Here is a 13,592-nt window from a genome sequence, read left to right as displayed (position 1 = left end):
TCTGCAATGAATAATATTCTAATATACAGAGCATGTCAATATAACCATGTCGCATTGCCAGCTTGCCCCTGTGATAAGGCATGATTGTTTCAGACTCTCCTCATGGAAACATTCACATGGGGGAGGTGCATAGTCTTGCTTTTTGTTAAAGAAGCCATCATTTATGAAATCTGTCATTCAGAAACACTTATAGCAAAAAAGCTGAAGTAAAGAAAGTTTGGGGAATTTTAGATCATAATATTGTATAAGGAATGGAAAATATGTTTTATGTTTCTGACACATAACAATTTATTTTATTCAACCTTTAAAAGATGAAGTGCTAAATTTTTTTCTTCATTAAAGCTCATTTTGATTTATATCAGTTTCATTTAGATTTCTACTACTGATGTCAGTAACCAGCAGCAGCTATTTTCCATGAAAATGCCATGTTGATTTCAGTCTCACGAAATATTGTGTATAAGAACCGTATAACCCTCATTATCAGGAAACATTGACATATATTCTTCATAAATATGTCTTGATATTGACTCAGTTCCAATCCTGACAAGTTCTACAAACTACGAGGCCTCATACTCAAAAGATATACCTGATAGTACACAAATACAGTGATTTATCTACTCATACAGGTGATAAGCTCAGCAATACAGATATCAATGGTGGCCAAGTTTGATAGATGGTAGTAAGTAACAGCGACTATCTACAACATATAAAAAGAGGTAACCATTAAAAATGCTTGTTTTAATGTTTTCACAAGTTAATCATGAACATCATATATATCATCTGGTATATTTAATTCTTGAATACTTCCTGTTCATGTGTTTATCTGCTCTTGAAAACATGATAGCTGAAATCAAATTATGCTTCTATTAATGTAATAAAAAACACATAAAAAAATAACTGACATATGCAACTCTGCATACAAACCAAGATTTCCATATTACCATACTCAGCTACATATCAGAGAAAGTAAACAGTTGACATATTTTTCCTTTCATACCTTGTTTTTCAAACAAATTACATTATGTACCTAGTAGGTAGCCCAAAATAATGTTGCTTTAACGGCTTTTTGAATTGTTTGATGTCATGTTATTGGTAATTTTAGCAGGGGAAAATAAGTTCAAAATCTGATAAATTGTAAAGGATGTTTGTACTAATGTCTCTTAGAAAAATATTTTCACTGACAAAGACTGTACAATATGTTTAGTTCTCTTAACAACATAAAGATTTATACGTTGCTTATGATTTTAATCAAATAGTAATGTAGTTGTAAGTTAAAATTCCTACTACATGGCAGAGTGCACTCAAGGAAACATAAATAACTATTTATGCTTTCTGATTGAGTCTCCAGGGACAGCCTTTTCAAACAACAATCCAAGAAAACAATCAACGTGCCAGTTTACTGAGTTTACTTGACATCAATGCCTGATGCTATGCCATGATAGCTACAAAGTCTCATATACTCCACCAGTGTTTACAGGGATATATATACAGACAAAAGATAACATGTCAAACACGAAAATTGCTTTCAAAACATAGACAAACACTTATTTCCCTTCTTTAAAAAAAACAGGTAACAGATCCAAATCCACGACACAACATAATCACAAAGCCATATCATATTTCCTGACAACAAATTCACGATCCATATAAATTTTTACCAATATATATCAAGAGTGAGGAATGTTACAAACACTTAATTCTCAAACACTACCTAAATTAATATTTCAACAGCTATGAATTATGAGAACACCTATAATGTGCTTTTGTTGCAGCGTAAGAAATCTATATGAGTTCTGTTAGAAATGTTGGTAAGCTGGCGCCATTTTGCATGGCAAACACATGAGCTTTGTATTGCAACATCCAAGGAAATCTGTCTCTGACATCAGCCTAACACAGCTCAACGACTTAATTGTCTCATAATTGAAGCATATCACCAGCTTTCAGCACATGCACAATGAAGTCACCATGAGACCTACTTCCTTTCGTGCTATTAATATTCCTGGGTTGGTGACAAGATTTAATACGCTTGTCATATTGAGCTAGCCATAGTACAGAGAAACAGGTTAATATGTTTATTTCACAGCTGTGCCATAGAGACATGAATTTCACCCTCAACGAAATATTGGGTTCACCTACGCATGAAAATTGATTTCACAAATATTTCCTGACAGTGGGCGTGAATGCTCAGCTGACTGATTTACCTTTGTCAGTGATCTTGTGTTTACTGTGTATATGTCTATCTTTGAAGGATATGGGATACACATTTCTCAAGATATTTTGTCCAGGCTGTAGATCTTGTAATGTGAAATGGATTTCTGTGACGTCAAACGAGTTGCATTGTGACAAAATGACACCTCATAACTCATGCAATCAACCAATCACAGATCGGGGAAACTGGCAAGTTTGTCTTGCTTGTGGTAGCACAAGTCTATAACATTGAACACTAATGACTGCAGAGAGAAACAATGATCAATTTTTAAATATAGATTGCAACACATGTTTAATCAAACAATTGTTATTACATGTATGACATATTATATGACAGATTAATAAGAACTCTAATAATATAATTTGTGAGTGAGTGAGTGAGAGAGTGAGTAAATGAGAATTTCAGTATCAATATAAGTACAGAGGACTGCCTCAACTTGTTCTCAAAAACACATAAATAAAATAACATGCAGTTAGCATGCCTATGTTAACTGAAGATGATGTTTGACAAAATGTGTATTTCATACAACAAAAAATGCCTCAGTGAAGTTCAGAATTATTCAGCCTTTTAACCATGAATCTATCAATAAACATGAATCTTATCGTACATTCACATGAACAGACCAAGCAGAAAACAGATTAAGAATGAAGCATATAAAGGATGCTATCAATCAAGCATTTTTCAATCTACATTGCAAAAATGAACAAGTGATTCATTTAAAAAATAGATCTCCTTCATATTTCATCCAAGGGTATAAACCTGTCAACGCTAGCTTGATAATTCTGTATTATTGACAGATATGTACATAAGTACATGTACACCATCTGGAACTATTGATTCAAGTCAATTTTCTTTCAGTGAGGTTTATCGGAGGACTAAAGCTACATGGTCAATTTCTCTTGTCCATGAAATGCTCCACAGTTCTTCAAGCATGGGTTGCATTCTGTTCCATATATAGAAAAGATAGAATCCTGATATTTGTGCTGTTCTCTCTCTCTCTGACTGTGCGTGTGTCTCTATATTTCCTTTTCTTTCTCCTTTTATCTCTCTCTCTATACAGAGTCCAGATATTCTTTCTTTCCTCTCTCCTTTTTTTTCTCTATCTTTCTTTGCATATCTTGCTCTCTTTAACCAATATAATGAGGTCAAATATTTGTGCTGATCTGTCTCCCTCTCTCTCTTTTAATGCTCTCACTACATATTTATAGTCCTGATATTTGTCTTATTCTCTCTCGATCTTTTATTGCGCTATCTAGACTCCTCTCTCTCTTCTAATGCTCTCTACATATTTAGTCTAGATATTTATGCTGCTCTCTTTCTCTCTATCTATTATTGCTCTCTCTAGATCCCCCCTCTCTCTGTTAATGCTCTCTCTATATATTGAGTCTCGATATTTGTGCATTCATATGTCTCTCTAGAAATGGACTCCATGTCAAAGCTTAAAACATTTCATGTGACATACTCCATCCATGGAAATTCAGGCAAGTTTAAAATGTTCAGCAGATGAAAGCCCAAATCAAGGAGATCCCCTCTCCCACACACTGCTGTCCATCAGTACTCCATGACTGATGACAACAGAGTAATGGAGGTAAATAGAAGGTGAGATTAGCATGGCCATGTAAGCCTCTGTCTTGATAACAACTGACCGTTGAGCCAAACCTAAGTTAGTTATGTGTTAATTACAGCACCGACATGATTATCAAGCAACGCATCAAGCTATTAGCCATCGTGCCAATCAAGCAGAAAAAGCCATTATGATGCCAAGTTAGTACTATAATTGTGATGTGCAGACTGTTGCTACTTTAAGTGTTCATTTCAACATGACCCATATTACACATCAATCAGAGCATTTCAAATTATTTTATCTTGAATGACATGAAATGTACACCTCCCTGTCAATCATGTTTCTATTTTCGTCTGTTTTTCGCAACCATTTTGAAATCCATCAATACCATGCTAGCCATTCATAATTCTATCATTACAGGGTGCCCTCGTCCATTCATTCTACACAAAACAAACCGTTTAACAATTGAGGCTCCATGCATGAGCTGCTTTGACCTTCAAAAACGCTGGCAGGGAAAACACAGTTAAAATAACAACTGTATCAGTAGAAACATTGGTAATAATAGGAAAACCAATCAATAAATAATGGATATTTGACAACGAGACACACAATTACTATGTATGGTTTCATTCTGAGACAGTAACCTCAAGAAATCATTGAAATCAAACAATCATAATATAAGCTGGCTTAGTTTTAAACATGCATAATTCTCGAAGTAAAGGGTACATGTTATCGCAATCAGGAGTGACTAAGTTTCAGCAATATGTCAGCAATATTACAGTATGTGATACCAGAAATGGGCTTCAAACATTGTACCGATGTGGGATATCGAACCAGGATCTTCAGCATGACAAGTGGATGCTGTAACCACTAGGCCATCCCAGTGACCCTTACAATCTAACACAGGTTACAATCAATCACAGGTTACATGTAACACTGTATATTGAGTGATATCACACAGTGATACTTAAGGTTGTATGCTGCAGTGTAAGACACCTATTCTTCACTCTTTGTTATTGATGCCATAATAATTCCATGTAATAAACACTAAATAATCAAGTCTGGAACAGTAAAACCAGTGATTGACATAATGAGCACAGTAAAACCATGGGCAATCATACACAATGATCTGTGAGGGCAAGTCTGACCACCCAAGCCATACAGCCACCTCTTACAAGCAGGATACAATGCTGGGAACAAATTCTAGCCCAGAATCCACATAGGAATATTTGTTCAAATATTGATTTATGATTTGATGTTATGTCAGTACAGCGTTGCCCATTCAAGACAAAACAAATGTCATGGGAGATTCAAAATCAATTGTTAATATCTGAAAAATCACTATACAAATAAACAGTAAAGACGATTACCACTACTGACTTCATCAAATGATGTCACAGCAATAATATTCCTAACAGTCAACTGTGGGAGTTGATTGTATACACATAATACAGGGGATTTTACCTGCACAGTACATCGACAATGGCCTCAATGTTCATTCAACACTGACTCTCATCAGCACACCACAGTAGCATCTAATAACCCCTTGCTGATACTTCTTACGTCATGCGTACGGCATTTCAGATTATTCTGATATATGTTGATAAATATATTAACTATTCAGATATATGTTGACCATTCAGAAATACATCAAGCATTCAGATAATATTGTACTAACCATTCAGATATACCTTAACCATTCAGATATGTATTAACCATTCAGATATTGTCAATCAAGTATGGTGTGAACCATATCACATATTGTCTGAACTATATCATATATTGTCATATATCATATGAACTGTATCACATATTGTTAATGAAATATGGTATGAACTGTGTCACATATTGTCAATCAAGTATGGTATGAACTGTACCACATATTGTCAACCAAGTATGGTATGATCTATACCACATTTTGTCAATCAAATATAGTACAAACTGTATAACATAGTGTCAATCAAGTATGGTATGAACTGTTTCACATATTGTCAATCAAGTATGGTATGAACTGTACCACATATTGTCAATCAAGTATAGTACAAAGTGTATCACACATTGTCAATCCTACATATGGTAACAGTGTGATCACACATGTACACTGCCCATTCAATTATACCACAGTATAGTTTATGATGAAACACCACATGTCAATCCTACAAACATTATCCTGTATGATCCCATGTGCACCCAATCTTGTCAACCCTACAACAATATTGCAGTACACTAGAACAGACAGAATTCAGTCTGTCAGACCATGCAGCCCACCCTGTCATTGACCTACACTCCTAGATGAAACTAACACCCCATATGGGAAATAGCAGCTAGACAGAAATGTACGTCACACATGGTACAAATGTAACCTGTCAAATCTGTCAACATTGCATTATTTAGCTACTTGCAATAGAAACCACTGACAACTATTTTCTTCATTAAATCATTTAATTCCTCATATTCCCAGTTTTATGCATCACAAATTTACAACTGAATACATGTTTTATCATCACTGAAATATACAACCAATTCATTTACGATGATAATTCATTCTACAAAAACAATGAGAGTGATTTCTTTCTGAGGATATTCTGTATGTTTAAGATATCTGGTTGCATCTTTATAGGATGTAATATGAATAAAGATGATGTTTATTTCTTCATCTGACCTACTTCTCCATGAAGCCCCAGCATCATTGCTGCATGCTGCCCATGCCCATTACGATATAGACAATGACATCACACGTCTGTTTCACTATGCAAACAACAAAAGTATTACACATGCATCATGTATTTCAGTAGGACATAACAAGCTGAACCATACACTTGTAAGTGACACCTTTTGACAGATTGAAGCAATTATTTCTAATGTTAGACCTGAATTGAAAATGATGTAATATTATATTTTTACAAACTTTCTATTAACATCAAATTTAATATTCTGATACCCTAAGCTGTTGACATCACATCTACACATCATGTCCTTCTTATCAGTTCAGTTGGATATATCAGGTCACTTGTATACATCCGCTTAAACTCTGAAACACTATAGTCTCTATGTTGGGAATTTCATTTCTTTGAATAATCTATTACTGACAATCATTGAACATGTACCACACATCATGATTTTAACACACAAGGTCTACACAGATATAAACAATTAATTTAGTTACTTCAACATATCTGAAACATACAAAGAGTGACATATGTCACATGTAAATTTCATCAACGAACATGTAAATTTCATCAACCAACATGTAAATTTCATCAACAAGCATGTTTATTTCAATATCTCCTACCTTCAACCACCTCTCCATTAGGAAACACGACAACCACCTTGTGTGTCTTACTGGACATGTAAATCCGAGGACGATCAGGCCGTGGTTTCAGATCCATGTCGGACATAACTATTTCTTCCTAGAATTGGTATATTCCTTGATCCTTCATGAAAAAACAACACTACAGACTGAGTGGCATTAAGTGTCCACAACCATTATCCTCCATACACAATACAATACTTTCTCCTGAAACACCAGCGTAGTACTCACGGTTTTCAGGATTCACCTACAATATCTATATCCGTAGTTGTCATAATGCCAGTGGTGTCTCTCCTTATCGAATAGAATGGACCAAAAAATCCAGATAAACAGTCAGTGAGAAAGGAGGACTGAGCTCTCCAAGCTTCGCTTAAAGGACCGATACATTGGCTATGTCTACTGCTTGGTGCAACCATCTTTGAGGCAGTATAATCCTAGCAACATCCTCCCTTGACTATAGGAGACATGTTCCGTATGGCAAGCACTACACCTCTACACCAATCTCACCCATATGTCCTATTCTTCCTGGCTTCAAATCACCTTCTGTGGTCCGTAAGCACAACAACCCGTCACTGACACCAAACTCACATTAATTACCAACAAATTTAGGTAATATCTCCCCCAAAAGTCTTCAGGTAGTAAACAAGTCGGATATGGCTAAAGCCAGCCCAAATGAAAACGAGCCCTTGAATTCACTAATCTATCCCTGGGGGAAGCACACATGTTAATTACCGAGGAAGCAACATACTCTCAGGTGTGCTTGGAATACTTCAGAGTTCATGGGAGAGAAACAATATCCAAACATAAAATATCCACTGTGATAATCCTATCCTCTATGAAACATGTGGCGGACGCATTTGATGAGTGCCTAAAAACAGCACATCCTTAAAACTCTCCATGATTTTTCTCATTTTGGTAATGGAATTCCTGTCTCCATCACACTATCCCCGTTTCCTCTTCAAATATTTCCTCAATGTCCAAGGAATCATGGCTGACGGTCTCTCCCTATAACAACAGCAGACGTGAAATCTGTCTGTTAATTTTCTAAGCTTGCATTACAGGAGAGCTCACAGTGGAGGGACTACAAGGCTGGTGAGTTAGTGAGTTCGCTTGTTGCAGCCAAGCCTCCCTAGCGTATGTATTCAGCTGAAACCAAGCTAGTTGCTATTTCGACGGTTCCGTGGGCATTATCCAATGTTGGCCAATTAAGAAAAGCAGCATGGGAGTTCTTAGACGATATGACGGACGGATTTCAATCGTCGCTGACTCTGTTGTGAGACACACATAGGGAATGCCTTTATCCCATATTTGTGTATATACACACCGAGATGTATTGATGATCATCAATACCAACCCTCGCTGTATAGCCAACTGACTGTAAGGCTGGTGACCAATGGCCTACTGCCTTGTGCTTAGTGTAGCGTTAACTAGCTCCCAGTTTAGCTTGAACAGCTCCATGTTATCACAAATGGCACACTGCTTATCCTCATAGTCCCTTCTATCAAAGCTGGGGTAAGGGATTCGCAAAAGTAGCCCTGGTTTTCAGTGGCATATCTAACACACTTGTGGCTTACAAAGTTGTTGAGAGTTTTTCAATGCAGGTAATCTACACTTTGATCTGGTTTGTCGTCAATCAAGTTATTGTAAATATTTACTTCAGTTACCTTTGACCGGTTTTGCTGCAGTAAGTTGATATAACTGAAGTATGTTGTTGATATAAATCTCAAGCATGTATTGTCAAAGATATTATTACATTTCAAGCCATATGATAGTATTAGAGAAATAGGAATTTAAAATTGCTAAGTTTTTTTGTGAGTAGAATGTTTGACTGTATTTAAAGAATATCTTTCATGTCAATGTTTACAATTGAAAACAATTTTTCCCCCCTTTAAGAAATGACAATTAAATTAAGTCTTAGAGAAGATCTATTTCATAGTGTTAATTTTTTTCAGTCTGAGAACATAAATTTTAAAACAAATAAAGTACAATCAGAATTATCAGAATATTGAACCAAACTTGTGTCTGTCAAAAATATAATAATTTTTTCTGAATGTGAAAGATACAATTAAGTATATTTGTAACAGAAAGCTAGAAGAAAACATCAGAGACCACAAGGAATATTTATTAAATACTGATCTCAATATTAACAAATATCCTGTATATAAAAAATTGTTCACCAAAGTCGTGCCTGGAGGAAGGATTGTATTCCATGATAAAGCCAGAAATAAGCATGTGTATGATGTGCTCCTTTGGTGAGAAAACTTATGAATAATTAGTGTAATGCTATAATCACCCATCTCATCCTGTCAATCACTCAGACTAAGTGACAGTATATTGTCACAGAAGTGTTCACGGCTACTTTACAGACAATCATCATGGTGTCCATCCAGTTCACCTAATTTGTAGGTGAGAACATAGGTAAAAGTAATTAGTTGATGTGAGATGAAAATGATGCTTGGAATTAGGTAATCACCTGTATGTGATGTTGGCATGGAAGATTCCATCATAATTATAAAGGTTACAAGTATAAATACAGATACAGGGTCTGGTGACAATTATATTCCATGTTTGTAGGAACAAAAATGAATTCACAAAAATGTTGGTGCAATCAAACATGAAGGTTTTAGAGTGAGTGAGTTTTGTTTTATGTCGTTTCTAGAAAATATTCCACCAATATCACTGTGGGGAAAACCAGAAATGGGCTTCACACATTGTGCCCATGTGAGGAATTGAACACAGGACTAAGGCATGACAAGTGAACACTTTAACCACTATCCTACCCCACCCCCGAAAAGGCAAAAGAGCCATGATTGGGATAATGATAGAAATATTTCTCCACATCATCACTGTTCCTGTTAACCAAGATTGTCTCTTCCCTTATACATGCAAACAATCAGCATGGACTTTCACACACATCAACATTATAAATGTATGGCAGTACCTTGAGGTCATTTTGTGATGGTTCAGTGTTGATGATACAGTTGTGAAGGGTCTGAATGGTACATTCATATTGTGGGATGGTACATTTGCTGTAGAAATTATCTCCTCTTAACTTGTTGAGCTACCTTCATCAAACATGGGATGCAAAACTTTCATGAACTATGAAACTATATAAAATGTTCATTATAATATCATTTTCATTATTACTACTGCATCTTGTACGTCAGCTGCAGTGGCAATGAAGTGGCATAATTCAAAGGATACTTTCAGAAACATATTTATAGCAGTGTTGTGCATGTTGTGATTTTACTGATGTTATTGTGTCAGTATTCAGTGTGGTGTCATTACCCTGTTTTATTCACAGTCAGTGTAAAGTATTATCATAGTAGATAAGGTTTATATTATTGGAGGCTTTCCCATTTTGCTGAGTCGACAGATGAATCTGTCGTTATTGATTTTTAGCAGTATGTGATTGAACTTACGTCGGTGAGGAGTGTACAACACCATTCCAACAGACAATGGTCCTTAAGTTTCCTCTTGCCTTTCTTCATGGCATATATAGAGATTATAACGGTATATGCAAAAAAAAAGGCACCCACTAATTGTGCATACTGCTGTCATAGTAGTAGTGCCTCTATGGACTAAACATTGGACACTACCAACATAATTCAACACCACATGTTTTATATCGGCTTTGATTCCTTCATGTAGAAATAGGTAAATGGGTAAAAGGTAATGTGGGTCAAATGTGATCTGGGTAAAAAGGTGATGTGGGTCAAATGTAATGTGGGTCAAAAGGTGATGTGGGTGAAATGTAAACTGGGTAAAAAGGTGATGAGGGTAAAATGTGATGTGGGTAAAATGTAAACTGAGTAAAAGGTGATATGGGCAAAAGGTGATGTGGATAAAATATGAAATTGGCTAAAAGGTAATGTGGATTAAATGTGAACTGGGTAAAAGGTGATGTGGGTACAAGGTGAACTGGGTAAAAAGGTGATGAAGGTAAAATGTTAACTGGGTAAAAGGTGAACTTGGCAAAAAGGTAATGTTGGTACAAGGTGAACTGGGTAAAAAAAGGTGATGAGGGTAAAATGTTAACTGGGTAAAAGGTTATGTGGGAATATGTGAACCGGGTAAAAGGTGATGAGGGTAAAAGGTGATGTGGGTGAAGGGGATTTAGGGTAAAATTTGATGTGGGTAAAAGGTAAACTTGGTAATAGGTGATGAGGGTGAAAGGTGACCCGTGTAAAAGGAGATCTGGGTAAAAGCGGATCTGGGTGGAAAGGGAGTAGAAGAGGTTATTGTCTGGAAAGGTTACAATGTTAATGAGACCCAAACACAAGCACTAGCTCTAAAATTCATCAAACCATCAAAAGTAAAGCAACAGACTTTTAGATCTATTCTGAATTGATTCCTTAAAATGAAATAATTAAATGATGAATTTTCCTTGATATCTTTCACTACTTATTTTACTGACAACTTTCAACCTTTATGTTCCTTACTGGCACACTTATGTAGGGTTCATTAACATGAACAATTTGATCTAATCATGTCAATATTTATTCAAGTTATCACCTGGAAACCAAATATATTAGCAGGCTCTGACAGTGTGAAAAATCGACAACAGTGCTAATAGCCATGGACCATGCAATGCTTGACTGATCATCAAGCAGTCTACTGATAAAACTGGACCTGATTTGACCACAGGTTAGACAAATAAAGCATAATTTGAAAAGCTCTAGCCCCAGGTCTACAGCCAGTAGTACCAATCAGCAAAGTCTTGTCACAGATATTCACACATTTAAACGCATTCCAACGGAATCAAAAGTAACCGTGTCAATTAAATCTGACAAAGACGTATGATCTCCCAATCAATAGACCTGCCCAGGTATTACTCCTTAATATGGCAGCATGAAATTCCCCCTATATTTCTTCTCCTTCCCGCCAACTTCTGGACCCTTATCGTCAGTGCAAACATGATGACTGTGGACTTAATAGATTTGAGTTGGTAGCAGGTTTGTAGGGCAGAGAGCAGATGGAAGCTATTGGGCATCGCAACATGTTTACCCCAAGATGTTATACAATGGACCTAGCTATTGTAAACATTCATATACATGATGTAGATTTCAGATACTATGTGCCCAGGCAGTACAAGGGAGCCAGCACTGCCTAATTGTTCTGTAACATCTTGTCGATTGGGGAATCTGTTTTAAGCCTTTTTATATACCATTACTGTTGCTGAAACGTGGAACAAACTGTAAACCTGAGCTATAGCCATTAATAAGGGAAGGATGCCGTGATTATGGATGTAGATAGCAGTTAGATGGGACACTGATGTTACACACTGAATAAATACATGGTGAGACTAGGAATCCCATTATGTGGGAGACACAGATACACGATTGTGTAATGGGACTAAACGGAAAATAGTCACTGTACTGTACAGATGTTGAGATCATGAACTGTTGTACTGCAACAAACTATGGATCATGAACCCTTGGTACTGCACCAATCTGGGGATCATGAACTGTTGTACTGCAACAAAATATGGATCATGAACCCTTGGTACTGCACAATATGGGGATCATTAACTGTTGTGCTGCAATAAAATATGGATCATGAACCCTTGGTACTGCACCAATATGGGGATCATTAACTGTTGTACTGCAATAAACTATGGATCATGGACCCTTGGTACTGCACAATATGGGGATCATTAACTGTTGTATTGCAATAAACTATGGATCATGAACCCTTGGTACTGCACAATATGGGGATTATGAACTGTTGTACTGCAATAAACTATGGATCATTAACCCTTGGTACTGCACCAATATGGGGATTATGAACTGTTGTACTGCAACAAACTATGGATCATGAACCTATGGCACTGCACCAGTATGGGGATCATGAACTGTTGCACTGCAACAAAATATGGATCAATGTAATGTATACTGAATGAAATTTTGAATGGAATAAATAGAAGAAATTATAAATGTAAGTCCAGATATAGGATGAATGCCTTTTATGACCAGACATTACACTGATTACACTGCACACTGTAGTACAGATTTGCTGACATAACTATTCCACAGTTGGAAAGTCTGTCTTTGTGTTAGCATCCACTTTACACAGCTGCGTTTATTTTTTAAATGTGTGCTCCTGCACCATTCTCGAGAAAAATATGGTCAGTCTTCTCTCTATTAGTTCACTGTGAGGAATGAGTTCAAAGATTTGCTTGAATGGAAGTTTCATACGTCTTACCTCAGAACCAACATCCGAACAGTCAAACTATTTTGTATATGCTCAACCATTTTTTTAGATCATTTCTCTACATGTTATGGGGGTGTAATTTGACAGAGTGCCAGCTCCATGTGGGAGGAAAACCTGAGTCGAATCAGGTCTCGAAGTTGACCTATATGGTAAACCCACCTGTTGGCACCACCAAAGCTGGAAGCAGAGTCTGGGAGAAGTGGGATCTCAACCAATGATCATAGGCTCAAGTCATGTCTAAGGGAAGTAACTCTGTATAACAAACTGTGAGATCTGAGATAAATGGTACCACATTG

The 13,592-nt window shown here is 36.4% G+C and overlaps 1 protein-coding gene across 7 annotated transcripts in view; it reads right to left on the bottom strand.

Moving 5' to 3' along the window:
- The window catches only part of LOC137299179 (dual specificity calcium/calmodulin-dependent 3',5'-cyclic nucleotide phosphodiesterase 1A-like), a 525,403-nt gene that overhangs the window by 142,629 nt on the left and 369,182 nt on the right, over window positions 1-13,592 (bottom strand). For 3 of the 7 annotated variants that reach the window (XM_067831744.1, XM_067831747.1, XM_067831748.1), the window contains exon 1: window positions 7,066-8,418. The exons of the other annotated variants lie outside the window; for them this stretch is intronic. In XM_067831744.1, the coding sequence (XP_067687845.1) occupies window positions 7,066-7,171 (106 nt within the window). In that variant the 5' untranslated portion in view covers window positions 7,172-8,418. Of the gene's footprint in view, window positions 1-7,065; window positions 8,419-13,592 lie in introns of those variants that run through there. 7 annotated transcript variants of the gene reach the window in all.

This window comes from Haliotis asinina, chromosome 10, assembly GCF_037392515.1.
Source record: "Haliotis asinina isolate JCU_RB_2024 chromosome 10, JCU_Hal_asi_v2, whole genome shotgun sequence".
Classification (NCBI taxonomy): Eukaryota; Metazoa; Mollusca; class Gastropoda; order Lepetellida; family Haliotidae; genus Haliotis; species Haliotis asinina.
This window is presented reverse-complemented; position numbering and strand designations above follow the sequence as displayed.